General features: G+C 46.7%; 1 protein-coding gene across 1 annotated transcript; it reads left to right on the forward strand.

The window, feature by feature from the left end:
- The first annotated feature begins 2,086 nt into the window (after positions 1 to 2,086).
- On the forward strand, positions 2,087 to 3,264 carry LOC119325779 (alpha/beta-gliadin A-I-like). Its single transcript, XM_037599506.1, has one exon. The coding sequence runs from the start codon at positions 2,156 to 2,158 to the stop codon at positions 3,098 to 3,100; it is 945 nt and encodes a 314-aa protein (XP_037455403.1). The 5' UTR covers positions 2,087 to 2,155; the 3' UTR covers positions 3,101 to 3,264.
- Positions 3,265 to 21,224: the final 17,960 nt, after the last annotated feature.

Consider the following 21,224-nt stretch of genomic DNA (forward strand, 5'->3'; position numbering starts at 1 on the left):
CGCGCTCCCCGCCTGTGCCGACCTGTAACAACTCGCCACTCCTCAGTTCGTGACCGGCGGGCTCGATGGGCCACCCAGCCGTTTTTATGCCGGAATACTCTTCTTCCTACTCGTGGGATGCCATGAACAAAACTTCTCAAGGAGGATAATGGTGAGTGGAGGTATGGTACGGTTCTTGCCCGACATCTGACATTGTTTAAATAGCGGGCCAACACGAGAAGCCAACCAATGTTCTGTTTATTGCCGGCCGGCTCGTAAACGGACATGTGGTTGGAGTAGGTATACTGGCACACACACGGGTTTAATGAAGGAAGGCGGGCAGTCTGCAGCCGTTTGAATGGGGCGAGTATGCATGTTCAGCATGGCGTGTAGCGCCCTCAGCCAGTGCGCCGCTTCCATTGCGGAGGCAGTAAGGGATGCGTACGCTCTGCAGTGGAGTGAATGCGGGCAGCTGGTGCAGGGCGGGAACACGTGCGGGCATGGGAGGAGGCGGTTTGGATGGGCACGTGTGATAAGAAGCAGTCATGGGTGCTGTCCGGACACCCGCAAAGCCCGCCTCCCTCACGTTTGTCTCCGGTTTGTGGGAGAAAGTATGTCCGGACCGTCCTATGGACCAATACAGGCCCGCATTGGATGGCACAACACGTATGGACCATGTAGTCCGGATGGTTGCAGATGGTTTGATGGTCGGCGTTGGATATGCCCTTAGCGCTTATGAATCCATTGTGTTTTTCTAATCATAAAAAGCACTTATGACAAGTTATAATGAAAGACACGTATATATGTTAGGTTCGGACTCCAACTTTCCCGTTGCATATGAATTTTTCTGAACCAATAGAGTGAGGCTAGCGTCGTTTTTCTAGAAACTCGCGGGATAAGAAGACATGCATACATATTATTTCAAGGAAATCACATCCACTATTTTTAACTTAATTTTTCTTATTTTAATAATATAATAGATCATTTGTATTTTTAATTCAAACAATTAACGTGTAACTTTTATTGTAATCTAAGGATATTGTTTGGATTTTACTTTCAAATATTTTAAATGGCCATGATGGAATCACATCCATTTATTTTATTATTATTTGAATTTGATCCAAAAGATAAATAATGAGTACAGGTCATGTCAACTTTTCCTAGAATTTGCTAATCAAAATATAATTTCTATCTTAATACAATCCATTATTTAACTACTCTATTGATTTGTATTTAAAAACATATATTTTTAGCACGCATAAAAAACATAACATGTATCTTTCCACACAAACTATAGGTTGTCATGAAAACTCATGCCATGCCATAGCCTCCCTCCGACCCTGCCAACATTGTTGCAGCTGCACTCGCAAGCCTTAGCGTGGATGATCATTTATATGATTTGCGTAAAACAAACTAAGATCTACAAACGAATAGAAGCTAGAACATACCTTGGCATGCGCACACATTGCAAGCCATACTAAGCTGATAAGTGTCAATAACTTGTACAACATATACAACACCGAAGACAAGTAAAAGCAATTTGATGAGTCATGGTCTATCAAAGCAAGCTACATTACTACTCTAATCTATCTTAACAGGTCACACATGATTACAATCTTTTTTGTGTGCAAGTCAAGCTTATCTATTTTACACGTAACAACTTGTAGAACATTACAAAATTGATGTTTGCTAATAACATCTAGAACACTACAACACTTGACATGTAAAAGGAATTTGATGAGTCATGACCTACTAAAGCAAGTTACATTACTAGTCTCATCTATCTTAACAGGCCACACAAGATTACAAACTAAGTTCTGTGCAAGCAATGCTTATCTAGTTTACACGTAAACTTGCATAACATTACAAACTTAGTTTCAGAAAATTAGGCAACCTAGATTAGTGTTTATTTGTAAAGTGAATAAGATGAGTCATGTGTGTTATCACACCTTTTTTTGTGGTGGAATGATAGTGCCACAAAACACAACATACCAAAAATTGATTTCGGGAAGCATCCAAGCACTTTCCAGGCAAGCAAATGCCAATTGTGAAAGAGATCATGCCATGGCAGCTATAAATAGGCCTGTAGCATGATGACCATCCTTCCTCATTCATCATTCTCATAAGTAGAGTGTATCATTCAAGACAAGAAAGAAGTGGTCAATACAAATCCACCATGAAGACCTTTCTCATCCTTTCCCTCCTTGCTATCGTGGCGACCACTGCCACAACTGCAGTTAGAGTTCCAGTGCCACAATTGCAGCGGCAAAATCCATCTCAACAACAACCACAAGAGCAAGTTTCGTTGGTGCAACAACAACAATATCCAGGGCAGCAACAACCATTTCCACCACAACAGCCATATCCGCAGCCGCAACCATTTCCATCACAACAACCATTTCCGCTGCCGCAACCATTTCTGCCACAACTACCATATGCGCAGCCACAACCATTTCCACCACAACAACCATATGCACAACCGCAACCACAGTATCCGCAACCACAACAACCAATTTCACTGCAACAAGCACAACAAGCACACCAACAACAACAACAACAACAACAACAACAACAACAACAACAACAACAACAACAACAACAACAACAACAACAACAACAACAACAAATCCTTCAACAAATTCTTCAACAAATTCTGCAACAACAACAACTGATTCCATGCAGGGATGTCGTCTTGCAACAACACAACATAGCACATGCAAGCTCACAAGTATTGCAACAAAGTAGTTACCAACTGTTGCAACAATTATGTTGTCAACGGTTGTGGCAGATCCCCGAGAAGTCGCGGTGCCAAGCCATCCACAATGTCGTTCATGCTATTATTCTGCAACAACAACAGCAACGACAACAACAACAACAACAACAACCGTCGAGCCAGGTCTCCTACCAGCAGCCTCAGCAACAATATCCATCGGGCCAGGGCTCCTTCCAGCCATCTCAGCAGAACCCACAGGCCCAGGGCTCTGTCCAGTCTCAACAACTTCCCCAGTTCGAGGAAATAAGGAACCTAGCGCTGCAGACGCTACCGGTAATGTGCAATGTCTACATCCCTCCATATTGCTCGACCACCATTGCGCCATCTGGCATCTTCGGTACTAACTGAGAAGAGAAGAACTTGTACTAGATATATGAAACACCGTTTCCTTAGTCCATGGTTTGGTCGTTGTAGCGGTGAAAAAATAAAGTGACATGCACTATCATGTAAGAACCCGAACTATACTAGTTCAAACTTGGGAATAAAAGACAAACACATGTCTTGTCTGCATATGATTGTTTGTTTGATTTCCATTCATGTGCCCGTTCACAAGTTCACCCCTAATTATATATATTACACAATAAGTAGATATTTATGTTTCATTAATCTAAAGATAAAAAAATGAGTCTGAAACTTGAATTAAATTGAAGTATTTTCTTGGACTTTCAAATTAAGTATTATTAAAGTAGTAAGGACTATCCACATCCTTGGCTTGCCCTTGATCAATTATTTCCAGAGAAGCATTCAATTCATCATTCAATTACATTGGTTTTTGTGACTGGTACTTCTCCTCATCATGAGTATCATTGCGGCTACTCCAAATCGCCCACATAACCGAAGCATTAATAGCGCTCTTCTTGCATCAAGGAAATATGGATCGAAGATATCACTTGACCATGTTTTCGGGTGCAATCTTGGGAGTCTTATGTCAAAATATTCTCAAGCAGAATCCAAGAATAAACTTGCATGCTCATGTGTGATAAGGGCATATGAAGTAACATTTCCTCCCCATGGCCACACATAGGACACACACATAACCCCATCACATGCCTTTTTAGTTATGCATATGAAGGTGCGTAGGATGTTTTTAATTACTCTCCACCAAAATACTCTTAACTTGGCTTGTACCCTAAGCTTTCGTTGCCTTTTCAATTTCTCTTCCCCACTAGACAAACTAGACAGTCCATCTACCACACCATACCTTGTGTCCATCATGGCTCTGTACAACAATTGAACAGGACAAATGTCATTTCTTTACGATACCCACGACCAAGTGTCCTCTGCTGGATTGTTTGGTCGTGGCATATTAAGGATGGCCACCTCATCTGATGGGACAAACACCTAACGAATGAAAGGAGTGTTCCAGTTGCCCATGTTTTTCTTCTCGATAAGATCAGCTACAAGTTGGACTGGAGTTTCTCATGCACCATAGTGGTTTCATCAGCGGCATGCCCTGCACACATTTATCATGCCATATCTTTGTAGTGTGCATTCCCAATTTGTCACAACATACCCTCCTTCAAACCTTTTTGCCTTTCAGAATAGCACGCCAAACTAGCGATGCACTATGCGGTAACCCACATTTGAAAAAAAAAGAATCTCATTTCATGGTATCTTCCACGAAGGACCCTCTCACATGAGTTATCTAGATAGAAATAGCCATGTATGTTTAGCAAATTTGCATAAGTGAATAGATCAAGGTCGTGGAAACCCAAGCCTCCAATTACACCCAGCCTCTCTACCATCAAGATGTCCAAAGACATGAAGGATACACAAAGCCAAAAAAGAAAATAAAAAGAGCAGAAGAAAAAAAATACCCTGCCATGGTGATCAATCACTAGAATCAGCAGCACTCTAACCACCACCGAAGACAACGCCCGAATTACAAAAAAGGTTCTCCAAAAGCAACGCCCCCAAGAAGGAAACAATGCACAAGCATTGTCGTTGCCCGATCGAAGATCATGGGTTTTCACCCTGGAAAAATTTCGAGTTCACTAAAAAATAATGCCTTCAACAAGGCCATTGCCAAGTACAACCAATAAGGGCCGGACCTTGGGTTTTCACCCTAGGAATTGAGACTCGATACTCGAGGAGTACCACCAAAAATGCAGTCCACAAGTGTTGCCGCCCCCGCTTGCCGAGGCCGCTGTTGCAAGTCACCAACCACCTGTCATACATTTGTCGTCGCATCCAATACACCCTTCCGCTGAAGCTTCAAGACCTCCAACCGCAGCCGCCATGACTTTCTCCAAGTCTATCAATGCCTTGAGAATCTTGAGTTAGACATGTCCAATGACATAAATAAGAAATTGAAGCTTCGTGCCACATCCTCTTGAGGCCGTGTTGGCTGATAATATTAGCGTGCACGACCGGAGCCTTTCCGATCTAGATATCCAGGGGCGACATACACCAATCCATATAGATCTCCGCTCGGTAAGACCGGAACTCATCAACGGCCAGATCCAAGAGGTCGACATCCGCTAGAAAGATGACTTGGTGGAAGAAGAGCATCAGGGCCAAACCGCCATTATTAGTCCGAAGCTAATAGCCCCCACGCCACCCTCCTCTCGATCCAGACCTGCAGAAAATGATCAACAACGCCGCGTCATGCCACTCGCATCCATGGAGGCTTGAACTTGGCAAGACGCCAACCATGGCTGGAGACGGGGACCAGCCACTCCTGGTTGGATCCGGTGACTCCTAGTCCCACCACTGCCACTACGGCGGCACCGCGTGTAGCCTACAAGCCCATCCATGATGATGTCTGATTAGAAGGATACATGGATATACAGATGAAATGGCCCTCGTTATCCCTCCAACAATATATATAAAGCTTATTGGGACATGAGAAAGCTCGCACAATTTTATAGTGGCTATGGAAATGTGTTGCCAGACAGAGATATAAGATTTTCGTTTGGCATCCAGACCGCTTGTGTCATCCTTAATCAATGACCACTCTAATTTTTCGGGCGGACCTTCCCTGTGGTACTGCAGCCTTACATGTGTATGGGTTTCATACAGCTATTCTGTCCAGTCGGAAAAGGAGACAACCAAAATTACTTGGAGTTGATAACTAATATGTTTCCTTTAACTACCACGTGCACGACGAGGATTTACGGCACGCAAGTGCAGGGGCAGGTACTGGCGCCGCCTTTTTATTCTAGCCTCCAATTTTCAAATTTCTATATCTTTCAAACAAAAAAATCAACTTAAGTTATGTTTTCATATTCGTGTTTCTTGCCGCCAGCACTTTGAAATAATATTCATTTTGAATATATTTTGGCAATTTTTAAACACAATGTTAATTTCCATTGTTTAAAACTTAGTACGAGCGACCGATAATATTCAATTATTTTGTGTCTCTGACCAACAGAAAAAAATGCTTGAAATTGCATCTTTGAAACTTGTTGAAACTGGGCATTTTCTAATGCAAAAGCGGTAAGTTTTCATCGTTGAAACTTAAAGGTTTTTGATGGATTTTCTTCTTTACTGTGCCCTACTTCATGAATCGTGAGACAAATCGAGCAGGCGGCAGGGCTTGGCCAGTGAGTGCCCTTGCACTTAGGTGCCCCAGCGAATTTCCACTTGCATCGTAGCATTCTTTTTCCGAGTCCTGCGAACGAACGATGGTGCATACAAAAAGTCTATCCTATATGCGTACATGTGCATGATAAAAACATGTTTCTACGGCATCTGCTATAAATCTCGACCATTTTGAACACAAATCATGACCATTAAAATACATGATTAGTGGATCATACTATCGTAACCTATGTGAGATCATGTGGAGCAATATATTATAGTATATAGATAGATCTATGTTGTATTTTTTTTGTTAGAAAAACATCTGTCATTACATATTTAGATTTATGCATCTGTTCTTGCCAAAAAAATCACTAACATTTCATAGTGGAAAGTTTGTAATTATATCATATTGAACACCAATGTTTTCCCGCAAAAGAAAATAATGCCTATGCATATGTTTTATATTATTATTATTGTTTCAAATATATCCATATATTATTTTCGGTTGTACAACCATAATTTTCTTATCCCTCTCGTTCCACTAAATGCTCCTAGTCACTGAATTATATACACCAAATAAACCCCTTTGCACGTCGTTAATGACCAAAAAAAGTTGATCCTGGCTATGTTCTCTGATGTCAGCATGATATCATATATAGTGATTAGCATGAACGAATCCCTTTGACTCATGCGTACTCCCTTTGGAAAGAAATATAAGAGCGTTTAGATAACTAAAGTTGTGATCTAAACACTCTTATATTTCTTTAAAGAGGGAGTATAAATTAAGAAGTGCAAGATAAAGAAATGCTGGTCCTTGATTTGTTGTTGACTCTTATATTCTTTAGAGGAAGTATAAATTAAGAAGTGCAAGATAAAGAATACTGATCCTTGATTTGATTTTGATGTCAGCATGCCATCATTACCTTGTAGTTATCATACAAATTGGATCTTTCATACAGAGTTGGAGGCTTGCTCCTTTTATCCGCACACGCTTAAACACAAAGAGCATGTATATGTTTTGTCTCCGGATTTCAACTCGTGCTTGGCCAACAAATATGGTCCGATCGGGACATCGGGTAGAGGAAAAGGCAAGTTTGCTAATACGCCTGGAGGAAATGCCTTTGATTAGGGCATCTACAACAGCGATCAGTAAATTTCCACCCGCAATTTGTTGGAATTCCGCCTTCAGAATCGATTACATCAGATACGAGGAACACACGCGCACAAAAAAATGACAGACAAGGGCCCTTGTCGTGCCCTTCTTTCTCTTTATTTTCTTGTTTCTCAACTCACGGTATTACAAATCTGATGCACCGGTGTACGTATATATAAACGACCTCACGAGCTATAGCTATCTAACCTAAACCGACTTAAACAACTACTCCTGGCCGGACACACGTTGGAACATAACTAGGACACGGGCAGCATGCATGCTAATTCGTAATACTACATGGCTTGCAAACCGGCCACCCCATGTACATCTCAACTGACCTAGTTAATTATCCGTCCAGCTTGATCACGATTACACCAAACTAACTCGGGCATTGTTTAGATTATCCCAACAATCACCCCTAATCCAAACATCCGTCTCTTTATCCGACGACACATGAGACACGCAGACGACCGCCTATTCATCTTGTCAGGCTGGCTGCCTCCGGTGACGCAACTTACCAGACTGCAACTTCGTTCTCCTTGCAATGATGATCACTACTTCATCTCACCGCAACTTCGTTTGCATACCAACTCATAGATTTTAACCAATGAATACCCGGACTACCAGCCACGCTGTCACATCTTAGCGTGTTATATGCAGACTAAACACATAGCCTCATGCATGAACTCAACTTAACTGGTGCGCGTCCATCTTCACGTTGATCTTCATCTTCTCATCGGTTGAATGCACGCGGGGAGGCACAACTCTTCACCCACCACATCTCCACTTTCCCATCATTGTTGGTGACACAACTTACCATACAACGCTCCCTGTCCAGCGGCAACGCAACTCGCCATATACGTGTAACTCAACTTCACCGTATATGAACTCGCCGGAACTCCTTGATCACGGACGGAAACGCAAGGCACAATTTCCTTTTTCCATCCAGTCTAACTCTTAATTTTCATCCGCCAGTGCTGCCACCCCCGCTTGTCGAGGCCGCTGGTCCATGTCACCAAACACCTGGCATACAACTGTCATCGCATCCAATACCCCCCTTCCACCGAAACTTCAAGACCTCCAATCACAGCCGCCATGACTTTCTCCACGTCTATCAATGCCTTGAGAATCTTGACTTAAACAAGTCCCATGATAAAAATAAGAAATTGAAGCTTCACATCGCGTCCTCTTGAGGCCGTGTTGGTTGATAATATTAGTACGCACGACCGGAGCCTTTCCGATCTAGATATCCTGGGGCGACATACACCAATCCATATAGATCTTCACTCGAAAAGACCAGAACTCATTAACGACCAGATCCAAGAGGTTGACATCCGGCAGAAAGACGACTTGGCGGAAGAAGAGTGTTAGGGGCAAACCACCATTATTAGTCCGAAGCTAATAGCCCCCACGCCGCCCTCCTCTCGATCCAGACCTGCAGAAAAAGATCAATGACGCCGCATCGTGCCACTCGCATCCGTGGAGGCCTGAACTTGGCAAGACGCCAACCATGGCTGGAGGCGGAGACCAACCACTCCTGGCCGGATCTGGTGACTCCTAGTCCCACCGTTGCCGCTACGGCGGCACCGCGTGTAGCCTACAAGCCCATCCACGATGATGTCTGATTAGAAGGATACATGGATATACAGATGAAAAGGCCCTCGTTATCCCTTCAACAATATATATAAAGCTTACTGGGACGTGAGAAAGCTCACACAATTTTGGAGGAAGAGTTGTATATGATGCAACCAGAAGGTTTTATCTATCCAAAGGGAGCTAACAAAGTGAGCAAGCTCCAGCGATCCATTTATGGACTGGTGCAAGCCTCTCGGAGTTGGAATAAACGCTTTGATAGTGTGATCAAAGCATTTGGGTTTATACAGACTTTTGGAGAAGCCTGTATTTACAAGAAAGTGAGTGGGAGCTCTGTAGCATTTCTAATATTATATGTGGATGACATATTATTGATTGGAAATGATATAGAATTTCTGGATAGCATAAAGGGATACTTGAATAAAAGTTTTTCAATGAAAGACCTCGGTGAAGCTGCTTACATATTGGGCATTAAGATCTATAGAGATAGATCAAGACGCTTAATTGGACTTTCACAAAGCACATACCTTGACAAATTTTTGAAGAAGTTCAAAATGGATCAAGCAAAGAAAGGGTTCTTGCCTGTATTGCAAGGTGTGAAGTTGAGTAAGACTCAATGCCCGACCACTGCAGAAGATAGAGAAAAATTGAAAGATGTTCCCTATGCTTCAGCCATAGGCTCTATCATGTATGCAATGCTGTGTACCAGACCTGATGTGTGTCTTGCTATAAGTTTAGCACGGAGATACCAAAGTAATCTAGGAGTGGATCACTGGACAGCGGTCAAGAACATCCTGAAGTACCTGAAAAGGACTAAGGATATGTTTCTCGTATATGGAGGTGACAAAGAGCTCATCGTAAATGGTTACATTGATGCAAGCTTTGACACTGATCTGGACGATTCTAAATCGCAAACTGGATACATGTTTACATTAAACGGTGGAGCTGTCAGTTGGTGCAGTTCAAAACAAAGCGTCGTGGCGGGATCTACGTGTGAAGCGGAATACATAGCTGCTACGGAAGCAGCCAATGAAGGAGTCTGGATGAAGGAGTTCATATCTGATCTAGGTGTCATACCTAGTGCATCGGGTCCAATGAAAATCTTTTGTGACAATACTGGAGCGATTGCCTTGGCGAAGGAATCCAGATTTCACAAGAGAACCAAGCACATCAAGAGACGCTTCAATTCCATCCGGGATCTAGTCCAGGTGGGAGACATAGAGATTTGCAAGATACATACGGATCTGAATGTTGCAGACCTGTTGACTAAGCCTCTTCCACGAGCAAAACATGATCAGCACCAAGACTCCATGGGTGTTAGAATCATTACTATGTAATCTAGATTATTGACTCTAGTGCAAGTGGGAGACTGAAGGAAATATGCCCTAGAGGCAATAATAAAGTTATTATTTATTTCCTTATATCATGATAAATGTTTATTATTCATGCTAGAATTGTATTAACCGGAAACATAATACATGTGTGAATATATAGACAAACAGAGTGTCACTAGTATGCCTCTACTTGACTAGCTTGTTAATCAAAGATGGTTATGTTCCCTAACCATGGACAAAGACTTGTCATTTTATTAACGGGATCACATCATTAGTTGAATGATCTGATTGACATGACCCATTCCATTTGCTTAGCACCCAATCGTTTAGTATGTTGCTATTGCTTTCTTCATGACTTATACATGTTCCTATGACTATGAGATTATGCAACTCCCGTTTATCGGAGGAACACTTTGTGTGCTACCAAACGTCACAACGTAACTGGATGATTATAAAGGTGCTCTACAGGTGTCTCCAAAGGTACTTGTTGGGTTGGCGTATTTCGAGATTAGGATTTGTCACTCCAAATGTCGGAGAGATATCTCTGGGCCCTCTCGGTAATGCACATCACTTAAGCCTTGCAAGCATTGCAACTAATGAGTTAGTTGCGAGATGATGTATTACGGAACGAGTAAATAGACTTAACGGTAACGAGATTGAACTAGGTATTGGATACCGACGATCGAATCTCGGGCAAGTAACATACCGATGACAAAGGGAACAACGTATGTTGTTATGCGGTCTGACCGATAAAGATCTTCGTAGAATATGTAGGAACCAATATGGGCATCCAGGTCCCGCTATTGGTTATTGACTGGAGACGTGTCTCGGTCATGTCTACATTGTTCTCGAACCGTAGGGTCCGCACGCTTAAAGTTACGATGACAGTTTCTTTATGAGTTTATGTATTTTGATGTACCGAAGGTTGTTTGGAGTCCCGTATGTGATCACGGACATGACGAGGAGTCTCTAAATGGTCGAGATATAAAGATTGATATATTGGACGACTATATTCGGACACCGGAATTGTTCTGGGTGATTTCGGAGAAAACCGGAGTGCCAGGGGGGTTACCGGAACCCCCCGAGAGAGTTAATGGGCCACGTGGGCCTTGGAGGGAAGAGAGAGGGACGGCCAGGGTGGGCCGCGCGCCCCCTCTCCCTCTGGTCCAAATTGGACTAGGAGGGGGGGCGGCGCCCCCCTTTCCTTCCCCCTCTCCCCCTTCCTTCCCCCTCCTAGTAGGAGTAGGAAAGGAGGAATCCTACTCCTACTAGGAGGAGGATTCCTCCTCCTTGGCGCGCCCCAAGGGGCCGGCCGGCCTCCCCCCTTGCTCCTTTATATACGGGGGCAGGGGGGCACCCTAGGACACACAAGTTGATCTTCGTGATCGTTCCTTAGCCGTGTGCGGTGCCCCCCTCCACGATATTACTTCTCGGTCATATTGTAGCGGTGCTTAGGCGAAGCCCTACGACAGTTGAACATCAAGATCGTCACCACGCCGTCGTGCTGACGGAACTCCTCCCCGAAGCTTTGCTGGATCGGAGCCCGGGGTGCGTCATCGAGCTGTACGTGTGTCAAGAACTCGGAGGTGCCGGAGTAACGGTGCTTGGATCGGGAAGACGTACGACTACTTCCTCTATCTTGCGTCAACGCTTCTACTTCGGTCTACGAGGGTACGTAGACAACACCCTCCCCTCTCGTTGCTATGCATCACCATGATCTTGCGTGTGCGTAGGAATTTTTTTGAAATTACTACGTTACTCAACAGTCATGCGTGTTTAGGGTTGATGCATGAAATCTTAATGCAAAAAACGTCACTTTATATTGCCCCTTGTATGTGGACCTTTATTATGCAATCCGTCGCTTTTATTACTTCCACAAAAGTTCGTACAAAGCTTATTTTCTCTGCAGTAATAAGTCATACATATTTAGAGAGCAATTTTTATTGCTTGCACCGATGACAACTTACTTGAAGGATCTTACTCAATCCATAGGTAGGTATGGTGGACTCTCATGGCAAAACTGGGTTTAAGGATATTTGGAAGCACAAGTAGTATCTCTACTTGGTGCAAGAAATTTGGCTAGCATGAGGGGGAAAGGCAAGCTCAACATGTTTGGAAAGTCAATGACAATATACTTTAACTGAGATGTCGGAAAACATAAACCATTACGTTGTCTTCCTTGTCCAACGTCAACTCTTTTAGCATGTCATACTTAATGAGTGCTTCACAATCATAAAAGATGTCCAAGATAATATATTTATATGTGAACCCCTCTTTCCTTATCACTTCCTATTAATTGCAATGATGACCAAGGCTACGTTCATCAACTCTCAACAATTTTTATGCCTCATACTTTCTATGTGTGAAGTTATCACTATCCATAGGATCAATATGAACTCTTTTGTTCTTTCTACTTTCTCAAGGTCATAGCAACATTGCAAAGACCTTGACTCAACACTAATCTTTATTATAGATAGCACACGGACTCGATTACATAAAGAGATCACAATGAAAAACTCAAAACTACTTGATATCAAAACTTTGAACTAATAGATCAAGATACTACTAAAAGGATTGAACAAAATAAAGTGGTAAAAATAGGAGTGTGATGGTGATACGATACAGAGGCACCTCCCCCAAGCTTGGAAGTTGCCAAGGGGAGTGCCCATACCCATGTGATTATTTCTTCGGAGGTGGTGAAGTAGGAGTGAGGGAGTCCTGGACTAGGGGGTGTCCGGACAGCCGGACTATCATCGTCCGCCGGACTCCAAGACTACGAAGGTACAAGATTGAAGACTTCGTCCCGTGTCCGGATGGGACTTTCCTTGGCGTGGAAGGCAAGCTTGGCAGTATGGATATGTAGATCTCCTACCATTGTAACCGACTCTGTGTAACCCTAGCCCTCTCCGGTGTCTATATAAACCGGAGGATTTAGTCCGTAGGACACAACAACCATTACAACAATCATACCATAGGCTAGCTTCTAGGGTTTAGCCTCCTTGATCTCGTGGTAGATCCACTCTTGTACTACCCATATCATCAATATCAATCAAGCAGGAGTAGGGTTTTACCTCCATCGAGAGGGACCGAACCTGGGTAAAAACATCGTGTCCCTTGTCTCCTGTTACCATCCGCCTAGACGCACAGTTCGGGACCCCCTACCCGAGATCCGCCGGTTTTGACACCGACATTGGTGCTTTCATTGAGAGTTCCTCTGTGTCGTCACCGATAGGCTTGATGGCTTCTTCAATCAACAACAACGCCGTCCAGGGTGAGACTTTTCTCCCTGGACAGATCTTCGTATTCGGCGGCTTCGCGCTGCGGGCCAATTCGCTTGGCCATCTGGAGCAGATCGAAAGCTACGCCCCTGGCCGTCAGGTCAGATTTGGAAGCCTAAACTTCATGGTGGATATTCATGGAGACTTGATCTTCGATGGATCCGAGCCACAGCCGAGCGTGCCGCACTGTCACGATGGGCATGATCTAGCTCTGCCGCCGGACAGTACCTTGGAGGCCGCACACGAATCCGCTCCGACCCATAGCCCGGAGCCGATTGCGCAGATCGAGGACGGGTGGCTGGACACCGCCTCGGGAGCTGCGACTTCCATGGCGATGGAGCCGAACACTGACCTTGTCCCTTATAAAGCTCGTGACTCCGAGGTGCCGGACTCCCTGCCAGACTCCGAACCTCCTGCACCCCTGTCAATCGAATCCGATTGGGCGCCGATCATGGAGTTCACCGCTGCGGACATCTTTCAGCACTCACCCTTTGGCGACATCTTAAATTCGCTAAAGCATCTCTCACTATCCGGAGAGCCCTGGATGATTGGGATGGTTGGGATGCGGAAGACGAAGAAATTCAAAGCCCACCCACCACCCACTTTGTAGTCACTGTCGACGATCTAACCGACATGCTCGACTACGACTCCGAAGACATCGACGGTATGGACGACGATGCCGGAGACGATCAGGAATCAGCGCTCACCGAGCACTGGAAAGCCACCCCGACCCATGGTGTATATATGGTGGACACCCCAAAAAGAAGCGATAACGAGGATCAACGGGGCGCAGCAAAGGATAATCCCGCCGACAAACAACCAAAACGGCGACGCAGACGCGGCCCCAAGTCCCGCCTCGACAAAAACTGCGCTCCTAATGACCCAGCAATAGAGCAGGGCAAACCAGTACACGACGAACATGCAACCAAGCAACCGTCCGAACAGGACGAATCGGATAATAAATCCATACCCGGCGAAACCAACAGTCCAGACGACCTTACGCCGGACACACCACCGGAGCATAAGAACCTTCACAAAAGACTCGTCGCTACTGCAAGAAGTCTGAAGAAGGAAAAACGGAAGCTCAAAACAGCGGAAGACATACTCATAATGAGGTGGAGCAAAGTGCTCAAAACCGCAGACAAATACGGCAATGGCCATCAATCAAAGAGCTACCCGAAGCGCAAGCTGCTGCCAGAATTTGACGAGGAAGCCATAGAGCCACCACAGTCAAAAATTATAGAAGCCGCCTGGCCGGATAGACGACCAGATGACAGGCCAAAAACGACAAGTGGTGCCGCACGCAAGCCAACTCATGATCCTGGGAAAACAGACGGCCCAGCCAGGTCCATTTACGGGCCAAAACAGAGGGCCCCAGGAAGCAGCATAACACGCCTAGTATTCGAAGACAGCGGCACACCGAAATACAGGGGCGCCGCACACCCACTGTGTTTCACCAATAAGGTGCTGGATCATGAATTTCCAGCAGGGTTTAAACCCATAAACATAGAGGCTTACGACGGAACAACAGACCCTGGAGTCTGGATAGAAGATTATATACTACACATACACATGGCTAGAGGAGATGATCTCCACGCCATAAAATATCTACCCCTCAAGCTCAAAGGGCCAGCTCAGCATTGGCTCAAAAGCCTCCCAAAAAACACTGTTGGAAGTTGGGAAGAGATTGAGGACGCGTTTAGAGCAAATTTTCAAGGGACTTATGTCCGCCCTCCGGATGCAGACGATCTAAGTCATATAACTCAACATCCCGGAGAGTCAGCGCGCAAATTTTGGAACAGGTTCCTTACCAAAAAAACCAAATAGTCGACTGTCCGGATGCCGAAGCCTTAGCAGCTTTTAAACACAATGTCCGAGACGAATGGCTCGCCAGACACCTCGGCCAAGAGAAGCCGAGGACAATGGCCGCGCTAACAAGCCTCATGACCCGCTTTTGCGCGGGGGAAGACAGCTGGCTAGCAAGACGCAGCACCAGCGACCCGAGTACATCCGAGATCAGAGATGGAAACGGAAAATCACAGCGCCGAAAGGATCAGCGCCGGAATAAAGAAAAAAACCCAAAGAACACGGCGGTCAACACCGGATTCAAAAGCTCGCGGCCAAACAACAAAACACTGCCTCTTAAGGACAACAGTGATGAGCTATCAAACTTAAACAAAATCTTGGATCGGATATGTCAAATCCACAGTACCTCCGGAAGACCTGCAAACCACACGCACCGAGATTGTTGGGTTTTCAAACAGTCCGGCCGACTCAACGCCGAACACAAGGGGCTCGACGCACCAAGCAAGGATGACGATGAACCCCACCAGCAGAGCACCGGAAAAGAAAAGACTTTCCCACAAGAAGTCAAAATAGTAAACTCACTTCATGTGATATTACGGAAAAACAATGCGGCACCAGCTATAATAAGTGCCGCACGGTCCACCCCAGCGGGACATCGAAGCTGGATGTCAAAACAAATCACTTTCGACCACCTGGATTATTCCAGAAGCATTCAAAATGCAGGATGGACTGCTCTGATATTGGATCCTATAATCGACGGACTACAATTTACACAAGTCCTGATGGACGGCGGCAGCGATTTAAACCTGCTATATCCGAACACAATCCGCAAGATGGGGATAGACCTTACAAAAATACGATATAGCCGCACTTCCTTTAAAGGAGTGACGCCAGGCCCTTACGCCAAGTGCACAGGCTCCATATTATTAGAAGTTGTGTTCGGATCACCGGACAACTTTCGACGCGAAAAGCTAATCTTTCATGTCGCCCCATTCAAAAATAGCTATCAAGCACTATTGGGACATGAAGCTTTTATCCACTTTAACGCAATACCACATTACGCGTCTCTTACACTTAAAATGCCCGGTCCACGTGGCATCATTTCATTAAAAGGTCGTTCAAAGACCCCAGACACGGCTAGACGAGTCCGACATAAATAAGCTGGGGGCTGCCTAGCCGCACACCCCTTCACAAGGGGCTGTGCATATAAGCAACAATGAGCTAATATAGGCTCAGCTTTATTAATTTATTAATATTTCGATTTTTTTATGCACTTTTTGCACGATTTCTTTTCAAACTAAGTTCCTCTCTTTCTACAGATGAACAACGTGCACACCCGTCCAGGATACGGCACAACGGAGACACAGGCGCAGACGTGCAGTAGGGACCCGTTGCAAGGATTCTTTTCAGATTAAGACCCTGCGTAAACCTTTTTTACTGTCTCTTGTTGCTATAATCCCCTGGTTTTTCCTGATAACCAGAGAGGAGACTGACGTTTTGGCATTGGCTGCGTCAGAGGACCTCGCCCGTACCTGGAGAATAGGGGCTTAGGGCTTCCGCCCGTTATTATAAAGACCGAACACCTTAGGGAGTGTTCGGCGTCTCGAGTTAGGCCTTATATGCATCAGCTCCGAATCATGTCTTTGGTCAAATGTTGGGTTTGCCCGGCTCCTGTGTTTTGCTGCCTTACGTTTCGTATCATCGGCTAATGCGGCACCAGGAGAACTGCTGCGATTGTGCCCCAGTTCGGCTGGGCGAGCACCTCAGTAGAGAAAGCCGAAAACTGACTGTCATGATACAGCGAGAGACTGGTCAACCACTCGATCGACCACCAGAATGTTTAGAATTCCTCCGCTTTGACGAAGGACCGTTTCCCGGTCAGGCACATACGCGCCCCGAGTTCGGAGAGCGCGGTGCCCCCAGGGGCTATATCGTAGTCCCACCCTCGAACTCCAATGGCTAAGTGAAAGTGATAAAGCACTATAGTCCGGTTGCCTCGTTTGCTACGCTATCACCTCCTTAACAGGACCGAGACATCGGATTAAGTGTGAAAATGCGCTATTTTTCCGAACACCCCCGCACCTTGTGCGTGGGGGCTGAAGCCGACGACTGCCATCTTTCAGGTTATACATACATATACATAAACGGCCGCACAGGAGATATTTCAATACTTGAACGCACAAGTACAAAAAGCGCCGACATTATAAACATTGTTTTATAAATTTAAACGTTCATTCGAACGTGACATTCTTCGAGCACTGCGACTCTATTACACGAGCACCTCGCAGAACTTCCCCAAAATAGTGCTCGGCGGGTAACCGGCTTTCGTCCGAACCCTGGGTCGCAACAGCGGTGGCGTCCATCTCCGTCCAATGTGTCTTCACACGGGCGAGTGCCATCCGTGCACCCTCTATGCAGGCCGACTGCTTCATCTCCTTGATATGCGGCACCGCTCCAAGAAATTGCTGCAATAAGCCAAAATAGATCTTCGGCTTGGACCTATCCGGCCAGACATGAGTCACGATATCCATCATGGCAAGTCCGGACAACCTATTCAGCTCAGCCCATTCGGCCAACCGATCGGTCAGCAGAAGTGAACGATCCGGACTATGGAATTGAGACCAAAACAACTCTTCCGTCTTGTGATCCTTCTGACTTCGGAAGTGCACAACGGCATCCGCCGCACTCGCCGCTAAGTCCATATAAGGATCCTCCAGACCCCACAGCTGGCCAAGCTGGGCATACTTTGGATCCGTAAACCTGCGGCGCAGGAGAAAAGGCTTGCCAGCCACAATGTCTCCGGCCTGACGCAGCTCCTCCTTTATAGCCCGCATTGCAGAACGGGCATCCTTGGCTTCGGCGGTGGCCTTCCCCAGGTCTTCTCGCTCCGATAGGCGCTCCTTTTCAAGAGCCTCATTGCGGTCGGTAGCATCCTTCAATTTAACGGCCAGTTCGGCCATCTCTTCCCTGCTTCGGCAGTGTGCAGCCCTTTCGGCTTCTAACTCTTCGACCGCCCTCGAGGCAGCTGCATCACTCCTTCTGACTTGCTCCTTGGCTTGAGCAAGCTCTGCACGAAGGCTCTCCACAGCAGCAGCACCATCTGCGTCAAGCATAAATATTGTAAGAGGTGGGCTTTGTCTCCCTTAATAGGTGACTGCGGAGAAACAACTTACCTTGCGACTCATCAAGTCGCTTGTTGATTAGCGCAATGTCCGCATCCGCAACATCGAGTTGCCGCTTTAAATCAGCAACTCCATCAGTCCGGCTAGCCCCCGGACTATCCGCCACCTGCATAGGAAAGGCGACACTCAATACCTGCGATTTTGATCCTCGGCACGCTGTCCCTTTCGACAACCTACCGAGTCTCAGGGGCTACTATCTATACAGGGCGCACCTTATGTGCAAAACTGTCAAAAAGGGGTGTCATTTTTACATACCTCAAACCCCGCCAGCAAACTTCTGACGGCATTATGCAATCCGCCTTCGGCGGACGAAATCCTTCCAATCACCATGCTCATCAATGCACGGTGATCTTCTAAGATGGACGCCCTCTCAAGCAGATCCTTCAGCTCCCCCGGCCGAACATTATTCGGCGCCGAACTCTTCGGCTCTGCCGGGCTCGGGGATACCCTCCGTGATGACACTTCAGGCTCGTCCGCCCTATCCGACGGCGCAGCGGACGGAGGCGTCTCGCTCTCCACCATCTCCGGACGAAGATCCCCCGAAGATGAGCTCATCTTAGAAGGTCGGAGATCCAAACTACAAGGTAAAAATTTCGGTTATCCTCAGAAGCACAAATAGGGATTTCTCTTATTACCAAGCTCTCCTTTTTCTACTTACGGCTCGCTGGAGGGCTGATCCTTTAAGGGAGACTGTGCGGCCGGGGCCTCCCCGGACGCAGGACCCTTTGGTGAAGATTTCTTCCCCCGCTTAGGGGCTTTGGCCTCCGGGTCTTCGGAGGCGTTCCTCTTCTCCCCCTGGAGGGTGGGATTCTCGATCCCCCCTCTTTCAAGAGCCTCATTGGACGACGCAGTAGCTCCTCTACTTTCCCCTTCGCTTTCTTTTGAAGGCGCAACCTCCAGCATCTTGACCAGCACGAGATCCGGCGCGGTCTCTGGGAGGGGGGCCGGACACCGTATCAGCTTTGCTTGCGCTATCCACTCCTGTTGAAGGCACGGGTTAAAAGGCGAATTGTAGAAAGGCAAACAAACGGTACTTCCGAACACTGAGCTACTTACTTGAGTATCCGGGCGATTGCAGCTTAGGCCGGCGTCCTCGATCAATTCTGGACACAACACCCGTGATCCGAAGAACAACTCGTACATCTCCACGGGTGTCTTACCCATAAAGTGTTGGAGAATCCGTGGTCCCTTCGGATTGAACTCCCATAGCCGGAGAGGACGGCGCTTGCAGGGCAGGAGACGCCTAATCAGCATAACCTGCATCACTACGACCAGATCGATCTCCCTTGGCTGGAGGTCTCGAATCCGGCCCTGCAATAGGGGCACGTCTTTTGACGGCCCCCAGTTGATCCCTTGGTTGACCCACGACATCAACCGTCGTGGAGGTCCCGAGCGGAATAAGGGCGGCGGCTTCTGCCTGCTGCCCTTTGGAGCGGTGATATAGAACCACTCCTGCTGCCACAAGCCAAGCTCCTCTTGGAAGGAGCCCTCAGGCCACGGGGCATCGGCCCTCCTGCATACGGCCGCCCCGCCGCACTCTGCTTGACGCCCCCCGATCATCTTTGGCTCCACATTGAAGGTCTTCAGCCACATGCCGAAGTGGGGGTGACGCGGAGGAAGGCTTCGCAGACGACAATAAATGTGGAAATATGGAGGATGGACTCCGGAGCCAAGTCATGGAATTCCAGCCCATAGTAGAACATGAGCCCTCTCACAGAAGGATCCATCGGGAAGCCTAAACCCCGACGGAGGTGGGACACAAAGACGATGTACTCGCCGGGCTCGGGGGTGGGGATGGCCTGCCCTTCGGCGGGCAACCTGTGCGAAATCTCGTAAGACAGGTACTTGGCCTCTCGCAGCTTTAGCACGTCCTCCTCCGTGATGGAGGAGGGCATCCACCGGCCCTGATGGTCGGAGCCGGACATTGTTGAAGGTCCGAGGCACTCGAATCTGGGGCTCTGGGTGTTGGAACTCGGGGAAAGGAGAAGATTCGATGGAGGATTGAAGAAAAGAAACGAGCCTTGGTCCTGTTATAAAGAGGGAGAATACCAAGAGCCGTCTCCGTGACCGTTCAGGACTCGCCTTCGATAGAGGAGGCGCGGTGACGGGCGCGGTTGGGTTACCCACGTCCGTATTGATGAGAATCCCAGAATAAGGGGAACACGATCTCTGCTTCGACAACACGTGCCAAGGAAACCGCTTCGCTAAACGCGCTGAGGTGGTATAATAAAAAACGATTCAAGTAAAGGCTTGGTAGTGGCGTGACGTCATGCTACATAATACGTTAGCAGATTGAGCTTGTGTACATATTATTCTCTCTACGGTGAAATGTGGAATTTATTTTGCAGAGCCGGACACTATCCTGGTGTTCACAATCTTCTATGGATTATTCGGAGGAGGAACCCGCCTTGCAATGCCGAACATTATGCGCGCCGGACTCATCGTCATTGAAGCCAGGTTCAGGGGCTACTGAGGGAGTCCTGGACTAGGGGGTGTCCGGACAGCCGGACTATCATCGTCCGCCGGACTCCAAGAATACGAAGGTACAAGATTGAAGACTTTGTCCCGTGTCCGGATGGGACTTTCCTTGGCGTGGAAGGC

The sequence above is a fragment of the Triticum dicoccoides genome, chromosome 6B (assembly GCF_002162155.2).
Source record: "Triticum dicoccoides isolate Atlit2015 ecotype Zavitan chromosome 6B, WEW_v2.0, whole genome shotgun sequence".
In the NCBI taxonomy this organism is placed as follows: Eukaryota; Viridiplantae; Streptophyta; class Magnoliopsida; order Poales; family Poaceae; genus Triticum; species Triticum dicoccoides.

Coding starts and splice junctions, on each gene's coding strand:
- LOC119325779 (XM_037599506.1), top strand. CDS start 2,156: ATGAAGACCTTTCTCATCCTTTCCCTCCTTGCTATCGTGGCGACCACT.